The sequence below is a fragment of the Epinephelus moara genome, chromosome 16 (assembly GCF_006386435.1).
Source record: "Epinephelus moara isolate mb chromosome 16, YSFRI_EMoa_1.0, whole genome shotgun sequence".
Lineage (NCBI taxonomy): Eukaryota > Metazoa > Chordata > Actinopteri > Perciformes > Serranidae > Epinephelus > Epinephelus moara.
The window spans coordinates 7,335,731-7,357,485 of record NC_065521.1 but is presented as its reverse complement, the minus strand read 5'-3'; the positions used below and the strand labels follow the sequence as shown (position 1 = coordinate 7,357,485).

The window sequence follows — 21,755 nt, the reverse complement described above, 5'->3', positions numbered from 1 at the left end:
TCATTAGTCATACTTCTACTGTTATTATACACATATGATTATTGGCACATATGTATACTATCATATATTAATATATACTTTCAACATATTGTACCACAATAGCCGTAATTATAATTATAATTATAATATTATTACTTTCATTAATGTTGTTTTAAGCTACTGTCATTACTGTCTGTCCTGCATCTCTCTCTCTCTCTCTCTTTCTGTCTCATTGTGTCATACGGATTACTGTTAATTCATTATGTTGATCTGTTCTGTACGACATCTATTGCACGTCTGTCCGTCCTGGAAGAGGGATCCCTTCTCAGTTGCTCTTCCTGAGGTTTCTACCATTTTTTTCTGTTGGCACCGGTCATTCAGGTTTCACAGTGTGGATACCGTTTGAATTACAGTAAAAGACAAACACTTGTGTTAAGAAATGCTGGATCACAATGGATCATGTACATACAGATATACCAGCTACACAGGATAGGTCCATGAATGTCTGCTTCAGTTGAAGACTAATTACCTTATGGGGATTTAATCTGTTTTGCAACCACCTCCAAGTGGTGACTCAATGGATAGCAGTTTTTTGCACTGCATGGGGAAAATGAAAAAAACATCTGTGATGGTAAACACACACATATTGGAAGTGTTACATCAACAGCTACAGAAAATAAATTGTTACTGTGTTACATTTCATGGAAGGTTATCCACTGAAGGTCATTGTAACAATTTCATTACACACAACAAAATTCCATGTCTTTTCCAAAACTTTCAATGATTTCAACTAATTCCATGACTTTTCCAGGCCTGGAAAATGTGATTATGAAATTCTTTGACTTTTCCAGGTTTTCCATGTCCGTGTGAACCACAATGTTATAAAATGGATATCAACATGTGAGGCAGTGTCTTTTCAATAGCGCTGATGTGATGTAGCACTGAGCGACCAGTGACAAGCCCAGCCAGTGTAGATGGCCAATCACAGAACAGAACCAGCCAATCACAGCACTTCAGGGCAGGACTTTACACAAAGCCAGTGGTAAAAATAGACTGAGAAATCAAAACAGACCACAGCATGCAGGGATAAGCTGGGTTATTATGAACTTTTATATTTAACTTTTCCCAAATCCTGTCAGACGTACAGCAAACACATCTGTCTTTCCTAAAAAAGCATTAAGTGCAGTTGATAGTTTTTTTTTTTTTTTTTTTCATTCATTTGGACCTGGACAGGTCGCTAGACTATCACAGGGCTGACACAGACAGACCTTTTACTCTCACATTCACACGAGCACCTTAGAGGCACCAATTAACCTGCATGTCTTTGGACTGTGGGAGGAAGCTGGAGTACCCGGAGAAAACCCACAGTGACATGCAGACTCCACACAAAAGAGCTCCTCCACCCTGGGTTCAAACCAGAAACCCTCTTGCTGTGAGGCAACAATGCTAACCATTGCACCACCGTGTCACCCTTGTTCTTCTTTTAGTGAAAATATATTATTGTTGAAAATGCCTCGACTGCACTGATATTCACTGTCTGTGTCTCAAACACACCCCATGTTGGATAAAGGGTTATGATCCAAAGTGTCCAAAGCGGAGGAGGAGCAGGTGCATCTGCCAGAGCAAATTCTCATTTATTCTATTTACAAGGACAACATACATTAATCATTATTTCTGTAAATGTGCCAGTGCTAGCCAGCTGGCTAATTTTCAACTGCAGTCCTTTGGCAAGATGTTTTGAAACCAGTAAAATTAATTATTTATAAATAATTAGCTCACAGATTGATCTGATTCCCATACCTGAGGTTTATTTCTGATTACAGTGAAAAAAAAAAAAAAAAAAAAAAAAAGACACAGAGACTGCATAGTTTAATCAGACTTTTCATATCACTGTTATTGTATTCAAAGCACAGTGATGGCTTGTAACAAGAAATTACAACAGTGTGTGTTACACTTTTACTAACTCAACTGACCGACATCTGTGAGTGCAAGAGGAAAACTAAACTCAGATTCCAATATGAAATCTAAAAAAAAGCAGTTATATTGTCAATGCCCAAAAAAAAGAGGAGTATGTCTTTTATCAAATAAAATATACACAAAATAAATAAGAGGAACTTGACAGACTTTGGTGTGTCTCAGCTCAGGAAAGAGTTAGAAAAGAATTGCTTTGGATACAGAGAAAGACAGCATTACTTACTCACTGAAGTAAAATTCAACAACATAAATATGTTTTTCAGAAACATTTCTAATAAATCTGAGCTGGTGATTTCCTGAGAGAAGTCCAGCTCAAGGCCCGACAGGATCAACTAGATTCCTGATCCACATCACACACTCCAGACCAAACAGGAGATCCAACAGCTGCTCCACAGTGGCTCCATGCGTTATGGTGACGACAACGATATAAATGAATCATCCATTCCTCACATAGCTAGATGACCAAGAAAATTCCATTGGAGAAAATCTTATATGTAAAACAAATGTTGTGCAAATTCAGTGTAATACATTGTTAAAGCATTATGCAACAGAAGGCACAAACCTGGAGTAGACAATGAAGCCCTGTAAAGTGTACCTTCAAGACTGAGTCTTGAGATCAAGGACAAGAGTGCTTAAACACTGCATATTCTTAAACATTTTTCATTGACATTAGTACCAACTAAAATCACCAGAGGCCCCACAATAGGATATCATCACGATACTTAACTCATGATACAATATTATTACGATCTTAAACATGTTGCGATACGATAAGTATTGTGATACAACATACTGTGATTTGTTACCTCTTTTCAACTGCAGATTATGCCCCCAAAGGTAAACTAAAAAAAAAAAAACAAAAAAAAAAAACTTGACTGACATGCATCGATATGACATTGCCATACAAAAATATTGCGATACTGTGCTATATTGATTTTCGTCCCACCCCTCGTACTAACCAGTTGACATATAATAAAAAATTGACTTTTTAGACAGGGAGTGACTGACACGCCTCGTAAACAATTTTCAATTAGAGGCAAGAGGACAGGTAGGGAGGAGACTTGACAGGCTGAGTGACAAGTGGGCACAATCCTGTGAAACAGTGCACATCTAATGCACACACACACCCCTTTTTCCTATGTGACACTCAGTGTTATTCAATGGATGTTTCTGTTTTCCTTACAGTTATCTGGACATAAACAGGAGGGCCTTCACATGGAAGAGTGTCAGAGCCAGACTGGATGCTTCAGGTAATGTTACAACTGGTATTCTTTTTAAGTATGACTATGCTAATTTAGCTTACTTTAGCTATTGCTAGTCAGTGGTTGGCATTAAGACTGTGATTGTCACGATAGCCCCGTTTCCACCAAATGTTTTCGGTATAGTACCTTTGGAACCAAAAATAACCCTTCAGACATGGTACCTAGACCCTAGATCCATTTAACGTTTCCACAGCAAACAGCACTCTTAAATGTGGGCGGGGTTATTGTCACTCATTGCTCCGTCCAGCACACAGAGGGAAGTTTGCACTTTGTTCATCGTCCACAGAACGGGGTTGCACGCTGACATTTTTAGAACAACACAGATCAAGCTGCAGTGAGAGTCTCTCTCTCCATGGGATATTTAAAAACAGCAGGTCTGTGGATTTAGTCCTTTTTAGGCAAGAGCAGGGGCTTAGTGTTGTCACAGTCCACAGGAACTAAAAGTGTTTGTCATCCAAGAGAGAGAATAAAAACTTATGGAATGGTCAAAGTTATCATATTGAAATTAAAGGTGTGCTGATGAATTTAAGTGGTCAACTCATGCATTGAGTAACATTACAAGTAAATATTCCACCTTAAAGTTGCCGGCAGTTGTCCCAGTGAATTAAATAATTATTTTCTCAGTCTACAGCTGCTGTGAGAGGCAGCAAAACATCCTTTCATTTCATAGTTATAGTTAAAACTTGAGTTAAACTTAATATTATGGACTTAAATCACTGGATCCTACAATTCCCATAATGCAGTCGCTGTCCTTACCTGTTGCCCTGCACATTCCCAGTTTACAATGGCTGTCCGTTAAAAATGTGGTGACATATCTTATCATCACATGATAAGTGAAAACTGAATTTAATTTTCCCTTAAATCTCTGAATTCTAAAATATACATCTGTAGTGAAGCTTGATGGCCTGAACACTGTTGCATAGAGGAAACAGATCCAAGTGAACAATTTGTGTTCCAACATATTTACTACAGGGAAGACTAAAGACTTTCTTCTTTAGACACAAAGGCATGTGCCAACATTTTTCCACAACTTAGTTTAGAACTGGGACTAAAGTAACACATCCATTTTATCAGAGAATAAGGACAAAACGTGATGATGTCAGTGTGTCAAGTGTGTGAACCCAGACAAACTCTTATCCTGTAAACACTGCTTGTCTCCAGGTTTGCCTCATGTCAGGTCAGTGTGATGCTAGTGCGATAGTGAGATATATCTGGATTTTACCATGTACCATGTGAACACAATATCAACTGAACTCATGAATTATGATACACAGGATGTAATAACCACTGCCTTATCATTTCAGTTGATGCTGTGATGAAGTGATGCACATTCATAAAAATCAGTCACAATACGATGAACCAACAAGTTAACTTCAGCCTTTCAAAGCACTGGAGGTCCTGGGCCCTGGGGCCTTGACTACATTAGTAAAACTTTGCTAAGGTCTGCTTTTGTTTGAGTTATAGCTATAATGCTATCAAATTCTGAAAAGAAAACTGTGTTTGACAGATGACATGTGTTGGTCATAAACATTGTGTGAAAAGATCTCATCTGTGGAGACGTGAATGAAGTGTTACTTTTGCACCAGTTCTCTAACCTGGTGATAACATGTTCATTATATGTTCTTGTTCTGTTATGCATCTGTGTTTTATGGTTCATCAAACAGCACTGATATTCTCCTGATAATCGGGTGATCAGAGTTATAAATTGTGTATACTTATTTAAGCAAGGCAGAAACAATATCATTCTGGACATTAAAACTAACATCAGAAGCTAAAGAGCAGTTGTGATGCTGAAGGATGCGGCCAGTGTGTGTCCTGTTTGGTCTTGACAAGGTGGTGATGTGTGCCATCTTTGGAATTTCAGGGATCCACAAAGGAGACTGCGATGTACCGAACACCGGAGGTGGTCGGCAGGCCTTCATGGTAGTGGGTGAGGCGGCCTGGGTGCATGAGGGCCCAGCCTTTGCGAGGAGCCTGAATGGAGCAGTCGTAGCGGAGAAACCTGCATCCACCACCCTGCAGTCACAACACAACATAAATTATCAGCTGATATCTAAAGGACCATGTGGTGGTTTTGCTTGTTTTAGCCAAGTTAAAATAATTTTAAAACTTTGGACAACCAAGTTCACAACCAAGTTAACTTGTCAGAAACCATTTTTTCCACTGCAGGATCTTAACAAAATGTAATGTCAACAGTCCCTGGCTATATTGTTTACTGTTTCTTGGCAACACCATCAGCCGCTCTGTACTGACTTAATCATTACCGTTACCATCCAGATTTTAAATCCTGAATATCAAACATAATTGAAATGATCGGCCTTAATGAATTTGGGTTGAAAGGTTTAAGACTGGATCTGTAAAACTAAAAATTGGCCAAAACCTCCTGAAGTCTGAGCCTGGCTTTAGCTGACAAATCTGCTACTTTTAAATCCACGCCAAAATAATCTAGGCTGCTCTAACTGTAAATCAAGGATCCCCAACAATGCCAAATGCATGTGGCTTGTCAATACTATATATTATATTATTATTCTATATATGAATATTTACCCAACAGAGGAACATTTATTCAATTTTATTAGAAAAGCATGGTAAGATAAACAGCATGGGCATTTATTGTTGCCTGAATGACACAAAACCTAAAAGATTCTGGGCTTTTGAGAAAACATTCAGGGCTGGAGCCCCAGATAAAGAAATATAAGCAAATGACTAATGGCTTTCCATAAAACTTCAATAAAAAGCCTACTCCCAATTAAATGCCCTGTCCTTTTTACTAGCCATTGTTTGTGAAAATGTGTGGCTACACACACACACACACACACACACACACACACACACACAGACACACACACAAAGCTGGCTCCCTCTGAAGCTGTCATAAAGTCAGAATATGTGTCCCTTCCTCGATTACCCTGTAAGTTAGATTTGTAATTGATATGTTATTTGAAGCCTAATTTTTGTACAACTAATGTCTATACTGGTTCACATCAACAATGTGATCGTATTTCTCATCTTTGCTGAGCAACAGTTATGCGTATAAGGAATTAAAGGTCTGTCCCATATAGACGCCTGTCCCAAATATAGGCCTGTTGAGTTCAGTGATTGAAGCAAACAATAGCCCGGGTCTATTAATTGATGTTTTATGGTAATTTCATTTAGCTGCTTAAGTTTCAGAGTCCTGGTACTGTTTACGTGGGCTCACAGTGATACTGTCATGTTTACTGGGACGCCTGAACACAGCAGAGCCGTTGTAAATGTTACTGGTATCACCTGTTCATTTCCTGCTATGATATGTTAAAATGATTTCTTGGATAAGTCTATAGTGTAATTTACATTACTGACCATTTTCCAGAGCATTATGTTAATTTAATGTCTTCAAGGCAGCTGTTGGTTTCAGTTCATTTTTGCAAGAATCAACTCCTAATTGCCTGAGATACAGATGGGTGACACATGGAAAGAAACACCTGAATAAATGAAGAAACATAATGAATGCAGAGACTTCTACTCAGGTCTCCATGGCTCACTGAGTACTTTGGATGAAAATGATGTGAATCATACATATTCTGTGACTTTCAAAGTTACAGCCTCAACTGATCTATGTTAGATTGATTTTGAAGCCACATATTAGACAGCACTCTCCACCACCTCCATCAAAACCAATGAAGATTTTTTTGTTTTGGAAGAATGTTCATTCCTCCACACACCTGGGGAATCTATGGCAAGCAGCACTGAAGCTGCTGTGGAACAAGTCTCCACACCAACACTAACACTGTATGTTGAAGTTTACTATCATTTGTCACCCATCTGCAGCTCATCCATCTGTAGAAATGACTCAAATTCACTTTTCCTATAAAACTGTCACTAACATGCTTTCCCCCCTGTTGTAACTAAGATTGTTGTGTCACTGAATGCATCCCCAAGAAATTGGTACTTGCTCGCAACTTTATTACACATCAGTGCAATTAGATTTTCATAGTAGACTGAAATCAGCTGCCTTGACGTTTATTGTGTGCTTTTCAGCAATAATGCTAAATTCTCTACCATTTACTGTATTTGAAGCAGGCTTATGGGAAGGCCTTTATGTCTAATTTCTCCTGCACTTCCTCCTTGTTTACCTGTTGACACATTCAGGATTAGGTCCATTTCCACAACACTGATTTCAGTACAACAGAGATACATTATACTCATATTATACTATATACAACTTGTTAAATATCAACGCTTGGTGGTCCATTCTCGTCTGAAACGGATGCACAAAAGCATGGGCGTAGCAGACGCGGACAGATACGCGCACTTCCCGTATCTGTGCCCTCTGTCCCCCGCACTTTTCGTTTTTAAGCACCATGAGTAAGCGGCGCCAGGCAGCATACATATGCTGCCATGTTGTGATCTGAATCAATTGCACAGATGTGTGCTGCTGGGCAGTGCTGCTGTGTTAACTATGTTCAGCAAACCAGCCAGCAAGAAGCAAAAAACTTCGCAGTTTCTTCCAAACAAACCGTGTAAGTTGAGTAATGCTGTTGCATGTAGATAATGTTAGCTAAATGATGACTAATTAATAGATGCCAATATATCAAGTTAAGCTAGTTAACAAGAACACTAATTGTTACCTGTTAAATCGCTTGCTAGCTAGTTTCATGCTAGGAATAAACCCTCTCCTTAATTTCTGCTCAGAACTTGTGCTCACTATTGCTTTGCACATATTTTTTTAATCTTTATTGCCACAATAGAAAGAGCGGGGTCAGGGAGGAGACAGTGGACCAGAGACCAGCAAGGATGATCATGCAGGGTCTTCACAGGTGAGAAGAGAATATAACTGGCTGAGAAAAATATCTATAGCATAAAAGTGACTTTGTGATCAATTCCCACAGCTATGTCACCACTACTATTCTTAATCCTATTATAAATTTTGCTTTGCATATTTATTATCTATATTATTGCAGTAGATAGAAGAGAGACAGGGAGAAACCAGGCAAGTATTTGGCACTTAATTATCTGGCTACTTACCCTGTAGATGCTCGAGGGTCATTCTGCGTCAACTTATCTAAAACTTAAGATTTTGATAGTATATAATTTTAAAGAACTAAAGTCGGTCCCCTGGTGCTGTACTGTGGCTGTTTGTGGTTATGTGGTTCTTTAGCCGCTAAGGAGAGGTGCAATTGAATACACGAGGAAACAAAGTCTTTCACCCTGGAGACTGATGCTCATGTCCTGTGTGAAACCAAAAATCAATAAAGTTGTATTACGTTGTAATGCGTTATATTACCTTATATTACGTTAGTAACAGAATTTTTATTTCAGCCAAAGTGATTTTTTTTTCTCCAAACCTAACCACGTGCTTTTGCTGCTTAAACCTAAGGATGTCAACTTTGAAAACAAAGTTTTTTTTACCTGCGTTCTAAATGTTTTGAAAAAGACTATGCATTCAACTGGCAGAAACTCAACATTTCCTGTAAAAACTAAAGTTTATTTTAAAAAGAAACGATACAGGTAACAAAATTAACACGTCATTCCTAAACATCTAAAACTGATGCAGGAGGGTACCGAGAGCATCATAGTTTGACATGACATGCCACTGAACAAGTGTTGCTATTTGCCGAGTTGGGAGTAAGAATGTGTGGCATTTGGCAGTCGCTAGCTTGGATTTTTGGGAGCCAGGGTGACCATATTTGGGCAAGAGGGTGGAGCTTTGGCAGAGTGAGGTGTGGATCTGACTCATGAACTATGGCGAAACCTCACAGACAGCCTTTCACTCAAAGCATCCACGCCCCAAATGACACTTAACTTAAAGCCTTAATAAAATATAAACAGATAAGTTATATAAAAATGTATTATCCGCACAGTTGTCATGAGTTGGGAAATTAGCTATAGAGACCAAAACCTTTTTTTTTTTTTTTTTCTTACCAGCTTGTAAACATGTTTATTTCTGCTGTAAAGTTGGGCATTTTAATGTGGGGATCTATGGGAAGTGACTAACTCTTGGAACCAGCCTCAATTGGCCATAAGGGAAACTGCAGTTTTTGGCACTTCCACTTTCTTGGCTTCATTTTTTATCCCTGGAGGTTGATTCCAATCTCCTCTTGTTTGAAGAATTTTTCTGATCACTGTCAAGCTGCTGTCAGTGAAACTCTCCACTTCCTGCTTCGATATTTCACATGATAAATCTCCAAGCTGCTCGATTGCTATAACCTCTCCTTTTTCTTGTGGGTTTTAATGTGAAAATTGTTGACTTTAGGGGCATCGGTGGCTTAGTGGGTAGAGCAGGTGCCCCGTGTACAAGGCTGTTGCCGCAGTGGCCCAGGTTCAAATCCAGCCTGTGGCCTTTTGCTGCATGTCATCCCCCCTCTCTCTCTCCCCCTTTCACACTTACCTGTCCTGTCCATTAAAGGCAAAATGGCCAAAAAAATAATCTTTAAAAAAAAAAGTGTTGACTTTCATCAACTGTAGCTTATCAGTGATTGAAAAAAAATTGGCAAAGTGGAAGCAACTACAAATAATGAGTAAATGAAACCTTATTTCAGTTAAAAAGACAGTGTTTTCAGCAGAGTGGTGACTATAACATACCTCTGTTCTACTAACAGACTTCGTGCTGTAGAAATGGACATTGTACTGAATTTAATTTGCCTTATATATTCTGCCATGTCATTAATACCAACTTTTATTTGAGAATTTAGGGTGTGTGATTTCTAGTTAATGGCCTTTTACAAGCAAAACCACTGGTGTTGTGTAGAATAATGACTATGACTAATCCAACATACTATACTTAAAAAATGTAAATATTCAAAACTGTTAGGGTCAATCCTCAAAAGCCTTCTGTGGGACTCCCTATGCATGACATATATCATCACAACAGCTTTACAAATGACAGAACCTGTATTTAGCAGCTGTTTCTTCTCAGTTTAAATCCATGTAGCATAAACCAATACCACTGTGGACTAATAGCTGATTGTTTCGTCCACTTTATTGAAGATGCAGGGAAACAACATGGATGCAACAATAAAAACAGCTAGCTTCAGCTTCATGTGTCATGCAAAGAAGACAGACTCACAAACAGAGAAATGACACAAATGGAAAGTTTGAAACACCAGGGATGTAGATGTACATGCCAGAAATATGATGGCATTCCATTTTCAATGATATGATTATGATTTCAGCACCATGCTCTATCAAACCTCTGTGCTACACTGTTGTTGGGGCTGCTCTATGTTCCTGTGAACATTTATATTTATTTATAGTTTCTCCAACTCTCCGAGTATTGTGTATGTACTGCTTAGTAACTGTGGTAATTTCATAAAAGGTCCAGTGTGAAGGCTTTATGGTAGGAGTGGGGGAAAAATCAATACAGCATAGTATCACAATATTTTTGTGTGGGTATATTGTACCTTCACACAATGTAATGTATTTAATTTTTATCATATAAATTATTAATATTACACATTCAAATTACATTTAAGCAAGCCTACTAGAATAATATAATCAACAGACATGAAAACTTTATCTTATTAAATAAAACTGATGTTGACAAAGTTTTCCTTTGGGGACATAATTTACGGTTGAAAAAGGTAATAAATTGCAATATATTTTATGCAATACTCAGCAGCTTTTTTTTAGTTATTCTTTTCTCCTCTTCATTCATTTAGTTTAGGGTGGTGAGGGTCTGTGTAGTGGATGGGTAGGTAATGGGAGGGCTGTTGAATGTTGCTGCTGTTATGAATCCATTGCCTGCTGCATTGACTGTATTGCTTGTTTTAAAAACTGAAAAATAAACCTTGATTAAAAAAAGTATCATGATAATATTGTATCATGAATCCTCTGGTGATTCCCAGCCAAAAATATATTGGCAGAAATAATATTGATAACTGTGTTTTCTTTAGTGTATCATCACCTGAAAATAAGAATCCCTGTGTTTTTGTTACCTTAGAATATATCTACATGTGGAGCGGGTCCTCTTCTACTGAGTCCACCATGTTGTTTCTACAGTAACCCAGAAGAGACAAATCAAACACTGGTTCTAGTTTAGAGCCATTCACCTTTTCATGTTGGCCACCGTAATTCTCCTTCTCTTTCATTTGTTGCAATCTGCAACTTCACTGCTAGATGCCATTATATCCTACACACTAGACCTTTAAAACATGTTGTTTTTTAGATATAAGTAAATTAATATTATGATTCTGATTGTTCTGATTATAGTGTGCATGCTGTCTTCCATATTATATTATATATTATATTTTGTGGGTCATGAAAATTGATAACTGTTTCATTCCTTATTCAAATACAACTATTTTAAAAGGAACGTCTCAAATTGTTTTATAAGTTACTGAATCCTATCTTGCCTATGTTTGTATCAGCTGACAACACAGTCAGTGTACTTCTGATTTAACGTACTCCATCTGCCAGGCTTATATGAACAGTTGGGAATATATGTTGGGTAAGACAACATTTTGTGCTGACTAACTGTTCTTTTAGGATGCAGTAACTGTGAGCTACGTGTTGGAAAATATCATATTTCTACCAACCTCCAAACGCACTCACCTGGTAATCAAGGCCCACTTGGTTGAGTGCAATGTTTATAGTGAATGTGGAGGCATCATGGTGTGGTCTCAAAGACGGCTGCTCATCTGGTTTATACCTAACTACAAAGGCCAAGTCAAACTGAGCCTGCAAACACACAGACAGAAATGAGTCATGCAAGCATTCCCAGAGAAACTGGTCATCTGGCCACAGGCAGTGTGTGTGTACACATGTCCACCCCTCGCAGCTCCTGCTGAAAACAGAAAAGCATCAGCTTGGTTCCCGGTCCAGCATTCACTTCCAGAGATGGAGCAGCGAAGCAGAGAGAGAAGTGCAGATCACCTGCATCATCATATCCTAGCTTCTATTACCTGCCAGCTCCTCCCCATTTACCTGGTAGTCAATGCCTTTGCTGTTGAGAGCTATGTTAATAGTGAATGTGGAGGCATCGTGGTGAGGGACGAGCAGGGGCTGCTCGTCAGGTTTGTACCTCACCACAAAGTTCAGGGGAGTGGAACACTGATGAGAGAAGACATGTTAGTCAGCAGAGAACAGGAACCCATGAGAGAGCTGCAACTGGTGGTTGCAGTCACTTTCAATAAGTCTACACATTATCTTACACATTCTTCAGCTAATCTATAAAATGTTGAACATAATGAATCATATGTTAACAGTGTCTGTAAACTGCTCATTTCTCCCTACTATGTTTTTTAATTCCCCTAAATGAATATAAATCAACTATCAAAATTGCTGATGATTCATTTTCTGATTCATCTGGTTATTTATAAATTAACTGAAATGCCAAGAATTATTATGTTTTGATAAAAAAGCAGCCCTGTTTTGCTTTGCTCTATAAAAAAGTAATACAGCACCATGGTAAGCCAAGTCATAAAAGCTGGTAACACTTCTATCTTAAAGTATGAGTCAGATGATACTCCATATTTTACGTATTGACAGTAAATCTTGTGCAGAGTCAAACCAACATTAATCTCTATAAACAGATATCTGCAGATGTATGAGGAATCTGTAGGCAACAGGACAGGATTTATCACAAACGTTCTGGTTTCTGTTTGTAGTCCGAGTTGTATTGATCAGTTTCATTGGAGCGCAGTTTGGTTGCCCGCCGGCAAACTGTCAATGTGGAGAGCAATAGAGGCAGAACCCATTAGCTGAAATCTCAAAAACCATCGGCATTCATCTGAGGATGATTTAGCTTTTAATTAGCTTTTTACTAATTTACCTGCATTCATATGCAGATATCTGTTTATAGATTTTGGCCAAAATGTTGTCTGTACCTGTCTCAAGTTTCTAATCAAACTTTTAACAATGAGCGGCAGTCTTCTCCTGCATATCTGCTGGCTACACCAGAACCCCCAATATATTGGCCGTTGCCCCCTGAGGCTTATCTGTCAGACCAATCGCTAATGGGTTCCATTACTGAACCAACAATCAATGTATCCACTAACAAGTATTGGGTCTATCGAAGCCTGAAGTATCTTCTTCCTCTGTGCCATAGAACTCCACTGTTGTCCATCAGTGAGCCACACTAGATACGTTTACGTGAAAGAGAAAATTGATTTATTGTGTTAGACCGACTAAAACCGGACTTTTAAAACACATGTAAACATGTTAGTCTGACTGAAATTGTACTAAATCTGACAGTCTGAAGAAGGGCACCTGTGGCCCGAAACGTCACTCCATGATGATGGAATAAATGGACCTAAAAAGGGAGCTGAAGTGTGCGGACTTTTCTTTGTTTGTCTGGTTTAATTCTTTTAGTCCAGCACCTTCTTCACTTTTTGAATGTGCGTGGCTGCTCTTTTTATATTCACTAAATCAATATGGACAATAATTCATAGCTTGGTATTTTCTACGAAATGGGCTTCATGTTCAGTTGCAAGCTGATCCATGGCTAAAGTCCCCTGTTATTTTTACTGCATGTTTTTTTCAATCACACAGCAGGGCAGGTAAAAGAAGTTTACCTGTTGGAGGTGAGCTGTTTGCAGAGCTGCAGTAAGAGCCTGTTGTCTGCTGCTCCTCATCAACATCTCACTGACTGTTTCTGATTTTAATCTTCCTCCCTGCCATATTATTACACTTGCCTTAATTCGAGAGAAGCCGATAGCAAAGTTCCTCTAATTCGATGATAAACACATTTCATTTAGTATAGATTCTTCACAATAAAAGTCCCCCGTTATTTTGTTATGTAAAAACTTATTGTGAAACAGCAAAATAAGGAAATCTTGTGTTTTCGGGCAGCAACTTCACATAACTTCTAATAGTGGAGATGAAACAGTAAAATAAGGCAGATATCTAAAGTAAAAACAGGACGCAGGAGAGAAACTAAACTCCAAACCACAGAGATTCAGTTAGAAGCTACAAAAGTACTGAGAGCTGAACACACAGAGACTTTTAAAAATGCTTTCTCTCTGATCTCCTGTAGACCGAGGTGAAGAGAGTCTCGCAACACACATGGCTTGTTTGAGGGGGAAAAGCAGGGTCGTTGGGTGTTGGCTGCATTCGGTGAGACATCACCGCCACCCGCTCTGGCACAGTTGATGATGGAAACGCATATCGGTGCAGAATGGCTTGATTTGGCTCGGCTCAGAGTGAAAAGGCCCACAGTACTGGAAGTGTGTTACTGCGGTAACTTCTTTCATATCACAGACTGATTTAGTGTAGCATGTGCAACATATAAACTGATGTCGCACTGTAGACTAATTAACAGACAGATTAAACAGAGGATGCACTCTCTCTGAGTGTTGATGGAGAACTTGTGAGTGAGTGAGTGAGTGAGTGAGTGAGTGAGTGAGTGAGTGAGTGAGTGGGCCGGAGCTGTGTGAGAGTGTGAGTATGAAAGAGGAGACATGAACACTGGTATGGGTTATGTAACGCAACTTGACCCTATATCGATATAAACGGTACTGTCTAAATCTATATCTTGCTTGAAAATATATCGATATATCGCACATAGTCGCCAAACCCTAATACTTACCTATGTGACTGCATATGTAACTTAACATATGTAAATGTAAGTTGCCCACCGTGGCACCAGTTTGCCGCTAGCTAAGCATAGTTAACTTGTTTGTTGGTTGTTTCGTTACGCAATAGGTGAACTGGAAAAAGGTCCAAAAATAGCAAGCTGAAAGGGGGCATATCACCACCTAATGTAGCAGAGTCAGGAATACTTCGGTCAATAAATGAATTCCCCTCCTGTGCTTGTATACTGGGACAAGGATAGTAGTCCAATTAAATAATATAGTGGAGCTATAAACATAGCCTGACTTAACATGTAAATGAAAAAATGTGTTACTGGGTGACATGTTCCTTCATTACCATCAACACACACTGTAGTTTATTCTGGCTCAATCCAACATACACCGTCCTGCTGTCACAAAAACTCACTAGAGCACCAAATGTGAATTAATCCGCCGCTGAAAGTAGTCCCCAACGAATGCATTACTTCCTCCTGTTTGAGTAATCTTTCTTTAAAAACTACAGCAAGCAGCTGTTTTAGGAAATCACAGAGCCTTTTATTAAAATGAAACTGCATATTAATGGGAAATGTTAAAGCTTTTATGACCTAGCTAGTATTTTAATGCCAAGGGTCATCAGCTGTTTCTAGGACATTTAATGGTTTCCCTCAAACAAAAAGTTGCTGTCTTGTCTGTTTAAACTTCCCTTCTAAAGATAGCAGGACTGGAGTCTCCTGGCTAATTTATAACACCGTCAGTTTATGTTACTGACATCAGACCTTTATTTATTACATGCCTCAGTAGAAGGATATCAGTGTTCTTTTGTATTGACAGTTTTAGGACTATCTAAGACCTGCCAGACATCTGACAATGTCTGTGCTGAAAATAAACAGACAAGCTGCAGACAAAAATAAATGACAGTGTCAGCACACATCATCACAATCTTTTTAATCAAAGGGATTCATCTGATATGATTTAATTGTTAAAATAAGACAAGGAATATTTCCTTTAAACTCAGACTTGTCGCATCTCATAAGAATGTGTGTCCAGAAGTCTTACCTTGGTGTAGTAACCGGGATACATTTTCTCTGTTACTGGTGCAATGTATTCCAGTAAGAATTTGTGCCATTCCTTTTCAAAATTGATTTGATTCATGTGGATATCGATTGTGGGGACGTTTTCATAGCCACCTTGGATTCTGGTGTCCTGACAAACAAGAAAATAAATCAATTTAGAAACTAGAATTACCACCCCATGGTTGTATACCTCCATGCACCAGTTAAGTTTCTCTTACAGTTTACATCCATGTCTGTGAAAACATGGATGCTTCACACCCATCATCCCCCCACAGCACAGATTTATACAATCAGCACAGTTTAAAGATTAGAGTCACCAATTCAGTATCTGACCAATTGTTTCCCCTTCTGTTCCTGAGATTGAATAATTGCCAGAAAAGTGTTTTATGCAGAACATATTGATGTTACAGTGAAACTGACCTCTGAGATATAAAATGTCATCATCAGTTATGGCCAAAGTCATATTTTGTGAGGTCACACTGACCTTGACCTTTGATCTTTGGGCACAAAATTCTAATCAATTTATTTGACAGTCCAAGTGGATGTCTGTATCAAATTTAAAGAAATTCCCTTAAGGTGTTCTTGAGATATCATGTTCACGAGAATGAGAGAGATGCAAGGTCACACTGACCTTTGCCTTTGACCACCGAAATCCAATCAGTCCATTGTTAAGTCCAAGTGGACGTTTGTGCCAAATTTGAAGAAATTCCCTCACAATGTTCTTGAGCTATTGCATTCGCAAAAATGAGACAGATAAGGCCACAATGACCTTGACCTTTGACCACTGGAATCTACTCAGTTCATCACTGAGTCCAAGTGAACATTTGTGCCAAATTTGAATGAATTCCCTCAAGCTGTTCTTGAGATATCACCTTCACAAGAATGAGATGGATGCAAGGTTATAGTGGGTGGGTGGGTGTTGTTGCAGCTCATAATGTAATAATGGCTCATAATGTAGTAACTTAAATGTAATAAAAGTTCATAATGTAATAATTGGCTCATAATGTAATAAAATCATGAGCACATAACGTAATAATGGCTTTGCGCATAATATAATAATGTAATAACCTATTACATTATTACATTATGAGCCTTACTGGCGTCGCTCATAATGTAGTAACAGTTCATAATGTAATAATGGCTCATATTGTGAGAATACTGCTGCATTATCATCATTTTTACATCTTAAAGGTGCAAATAAAGAAAACGGCATGGAACTAAATTAGTGAAACCAAGAATTATTTATTCGTAATTGCATTCTCACATTTTATTATGTAAGATGTATAAAGTTGAGCCACTAGTTGGCACCTGTGTTAGATATTTTGGGCATTTGAGAATGCCATGCTCATTTCTACTGTCTGATTGTTGCAGGTAAGCAGTTGGTGGAAAGTTTAAATATTATGATGGATGAAGACTGCTGCATAAGTATTAGTAGGTTATACAGAGTGGCTGGACGCAATAGTGGCCTTGCATCCAATATCAGGCAGCTCTTCAGCCAAAATGCCAGGTGGATTACAGCCTGGATCTTGACTTAACATATATCCTTTGGATGGGTCCATATTAAAGACATTCATTGGAAGAAGTAACGTTTTCTTTCAAAAACAAAAAAAACAAAAAAAAAACTCGTTAAGCCTTGATCTGAGTGAACACTGGCACAGTCACTGACAAATGGAGCCCCCTGGACTTGATTTTTAGTGGCAACTATGATTTATGGTTATGTATTATTTATGCATATTGTTTAGTTAAATTTATTTGGACTTATGTTTTTACTTGGGTATCCTCACAGGCTGTGTTTACATTTTAAGAACTTTTGAGCTGGTCCATTGTTATTACATGGTTCTAAAACGCTCTTCTCATTCTTGCACAAGTTCCAGAATAAAGTAAATTGAATGAATATGTTACGCTGCTATCATGTATTTAACCTAAGTAGTAGGAAAACAATGCCTATTAAAAGTCTTTATTAAATTGGCATTAAGACCAACAATAAAATAACAGCAACATTTGACTGGAAGGTCTTCACTAGGTTGTATGGAAGGAGAGAGTGTTCACTTACTTATTTGAAAAGACCAATCTTAAATGTGTTTTTATTGTAAAAGTTATTGTGTCCTGCATTTACTGTAGCAATAGTAAACAAAGGAAATGCTCTTTTAAACTACACGAACTACAGTCCCCCTCCTTCTTCCCTAATCCACCCTCTTCTCCAGCGGGCTTTTGAGTTGGTTACTGTTGCGCCATCTATAAACAAATCATAGTCAAACACAAACACAGACATCTGCCCTTAAGTGCACTCTCATTGTCAGTGTGTGCAGTTTTGACCTAAAAATGATGATAATGCAACACTTTTCTCACAATATGAGCCATTATTACATTATGAGCTGTTATTACATTATGAGCGGTGCCAGTAAGGCTCATAATGTAATAAGTTATTACATTATGCACAAAGCTGTTATTACGTTATACGCTCATGATTTTATTACATTATGAGCCGATTATTACATTATGAACTTTTATTACATTTCTGTTATTACATTATGAAGCGTTATAACATTATGAGCCATTATTACATTATGAGTTGCTACAGGTGTTCTTGTGGACAATGTTCTACTATGCCAACAGAGGAGGAATGCCTTTGTTGCTCCGAGTGGGATTTGAGGCCAGGAGATACACGTCTGGATGTCTCCAGAAATGACTGTTTCACAACTACAGAGGATTTCACTTCTATGATCAACCGTGCTGTTGTAGAGACTTTTTTTCGTGTCCCGAAAGTAAACTGGAAGACCCAGCCAAAGCCTGCAGGACTGAACGGGCAACTTTCGATTGAGTAAGTAGCCTACACACATGCATATATTGTTTATTTTCCTTGAATTCGTTTGCTTGATAAGTAAATGACTATGAGAATTTACATTTCTTTAGTTTCTTCTCATCGCTTGTGTAGAACGGCCCGCACACTGCACAAAAAGCAGAGGCACTTCTTATGCAAAACGTGAATTTGTTATTCCATAATGCTCAGTGACAAAAAGTGAGAAACAGAAAGGTGAACGTTTCGGTGGTAAAGAGGATTGTCTTTACGAATTGCCTGTGTTTTTTTTTTTTTTTGCAGAGGTTAGTAGGTCAGTATAAATGACCCGGATGATGATGACAAGCAACTCTAGCGATTCATAAAAACATATTGGAGAAATGAACGAGTTTCGCGGCAGATAATGTGTTATTTAGAGCCTCATTGTCGTTCCCACTATATGGATGTACGTGGCTCTTGCGGATCTAAATATCTTCCGAAGGACTCCAAATGATACCCAACTTATCTGGGTGAGTAAACAACCGTATTTAATGCCAGAAATAAGGTCCAGGTTGTAAAAAACGGAACTTCCCCTTTAAGGCATTCTTGAGATATCGTGTTGACAAGGACAGAATGGATGAGACGGATGGACAGACAGAGGGACAATCTGAAACATAATGCCTTCGGCCACAGCTATCCCTGGCGCGGAGGCATAAAAACCTAAACATCAACAAAAACATCAACAAATTGAAATTATCAATCATTATTGAAATTAGAGCTGCCACAGGACCTAGGGCTCTGCTATGCAGCGGATGTCAAGTCATTACACAATTCATGACAATTACTGACTAACAAAGGAGCGATGATGAGATATGACTGAGGATGAATATTTTTTTTTACCATATTTTCTGTGAGCCACATGGGGCTCAACTACAATATTCAATGACAGATATTTATTCAGAATCTTTAGAATCACAGCGGTGACGCAAATCCAAGGAAGATGGGAAGAGAATACACCCATAAAATATCATACCACGTTGCGTCCTCCTGACCACTCCCCATGATGTTCCATTTCTTCAACCAGGTGGTTACAAGCAACATCAGTGAAAATTGGGAACCAGTACACATCAGGACAAGGCTGGGGACAGAGGACACAGCACAATTTAATAACTCAGTGACATCACAAATTCCATTCAACTGCACTATAGACCATTTCAAACTTTACAACATAAACATTCTAAATGGTCCCTTGGTACTTCCTGCTAGAATGTTTGTTAATGCAGTAACTGACAGGAAGTGCACAGGGACCAAAGCTGTTGCCCTAGCAACAGAGCATCAGTGAAACAGTCTATTACACATTTATACAAATCCATTGCATACATCTTTTTTTCTATTCAGATCTTTTGAAAATGTCTGTGGCCTCAGTCCACTGCAGTGACAGAATTCATCAGAAACACAGAATGACTTCTGTTTTTTCTTTTGTAAAACAATGTCTGTCTATACTTTTACTTTTTCAGTGTGGGCATCATGTATTAATTTGTGTTGCAACTCACGGTTTCAATCAGCTTGTCTTTCATGATGTGGGTGTAGTTCTCATGAATGAAGCGCTCCTGCCAGTCCTAAAAGAAACACACCATACACACTGCAAACACTATTTCTCTTCATCAAACTGTTCATTTAGTTATTAATATACTGCATATAAGACCTTTACCTTTTCATTTCATTTCATTGTACTGACTGACAATTATATTGTTACACTACTGTGCAACCACAATTACAACTACTCCTGCAACCATTGCTCCTAGCAACGTACCAGTCATGTTATTATAGAGCTTAATACTGACCATAGTGCCACTACTACAGGTACAACTGTTACTGAGGTTATGCTCTGAGGCTGGTAGGTAAAAGTCATGTAGAGGGGTAAAAATAATACTTCACCCACAAAATGATAATTTCTGTAATAGTTACTCACTGCTTGTTACCTTGAATTCATTGTTTTTCTCTCATGCCTCCATGACGAATGGAGAATTAAAAAGAACATTCTTTATGACCCAAAGGTAATGGGTTGCTCGTTTAATGAAAGCAAAACTACATCAAAACATGCATTCACAAAGTATCAATTCTTATTTATCCACTCATATGCTACCAAACGCATGCATTTTCACTAAAATGTTATGATGTTAAACATGTCAGTGCAAACTTTGTGTGTGTTTGTACTCTGAGCAGATTTCAAACACGTGCAGGCTAAGGCACGTTCAGGGTGAGCTACTAGTGGGCGGAAGTTTTAAGCAAAAATGCATGTGTAGCATACCACTGGATAAAAGTGACTTGGATTGAACTGCACGAGTTGTGTGAGCAGTACCGGCCCCTGGCATAGGCAGTACAGGCGAATGCTAAGGGCGCCGTCATCCATAGGGGGTGCCATAAATGGGGGAAGAAAAAAAATCAAAATCTTTATCTTTTACAATTTTTACTAATATTATTACAACCTCTGATTTTGAAATATAACATAAGGCCACAACAACATAACTACATAGCAAAGCCAACTAAATAATAGAAAGGCCCTTTTTTCTGGGTTCCTGCCACTGCCCAGCCCCCCTCCCCTGCTCGTTACACTTAAGTGTGCTTGGTGACATCACAGAGTGACATGTCACTGTGTCAGTAGTGCAAAAATGAACATGAAGTCTGCACACCAGGAAGTGCTATCTGGGGGAGATGGGCGAGTTATCCCACATCACGTGAAGCCCAAAACACGCTGTATCATTATCATGTCAAAACGACAAAAGCTCTCTGGTGCCCGCTCAACTACGACTTCTCTATTGAAAGGAGTGGTTGTGGAGTGGAAGATCAGTGTTGAAATCACCAGGGGCCTCATGTACAAAGGGTGCGTACGCACAAAAACGTGGTGTACGTCCTTTTCCACGGCAAAGTTCAGATGTATCAAGAGTGAAATGACCGTGGAAATGTGCGGTGCCTCACGCCAAATTCATGGCTGGCGTACGCACGTTTCTACAGCTGTTGATCCTTTGGCGACACTTAGAGGAAACTGTTATAATAAATAAATGTGAAAACAATTAGTCCTCAAGAGTGATGTGCACATCAGAGACACATGAACAATTAACACTGATGAACAATTAACACACCCACGTGTTTGCAATTAGATGAGTGGATATAAAAGCATGCGCAAAGTGGTGCCAAAAATACC

The 21,755-nt window shown here is 38.6% G+C and overlaps 1 protein-coding gene across 1 annotated transcript in view; it reads right to left on the bottom strand.

Moving 5' to 3' along the window:
• Positions 1–4,476: 4,476 nt before the first annotated feature.
• The window catches only part of plod1a (procollagen-lysine, 2-oxoglutarate 5-dioxygenase 1a), a 75,685-nt gene continuing 58,406 nt past the window's right edge, over positions 4,477–21,755 (bottom strand). Inside the window, exons 15-19 of the mRNA XM_050064621.1 lie at positions 20,104–20,169; positions 19,584–19,688; positions 15,758–15,904; positions 11,745–11,870; positions 4,477–5,231 (exon numbers count right to left, since the gene is read on the bottom strand). Of these exons, the coding sequence (XP_049920578.1) occupies positions 5,076–5,231; positions 11,745–11,870; positions 15,758–15,904; positions 19,584–19,688; positions 20,104–20,169 (600 nt within the window). The 3' untranslated portion in view covers positions 4,477–5,075. The remainder of the gene's footprint in view (positions 5,232–11,744; positions 11,871–15,757; positions 15,905–19,583; positions 19,689–20,103; positions 20,170–21,755) is intronic.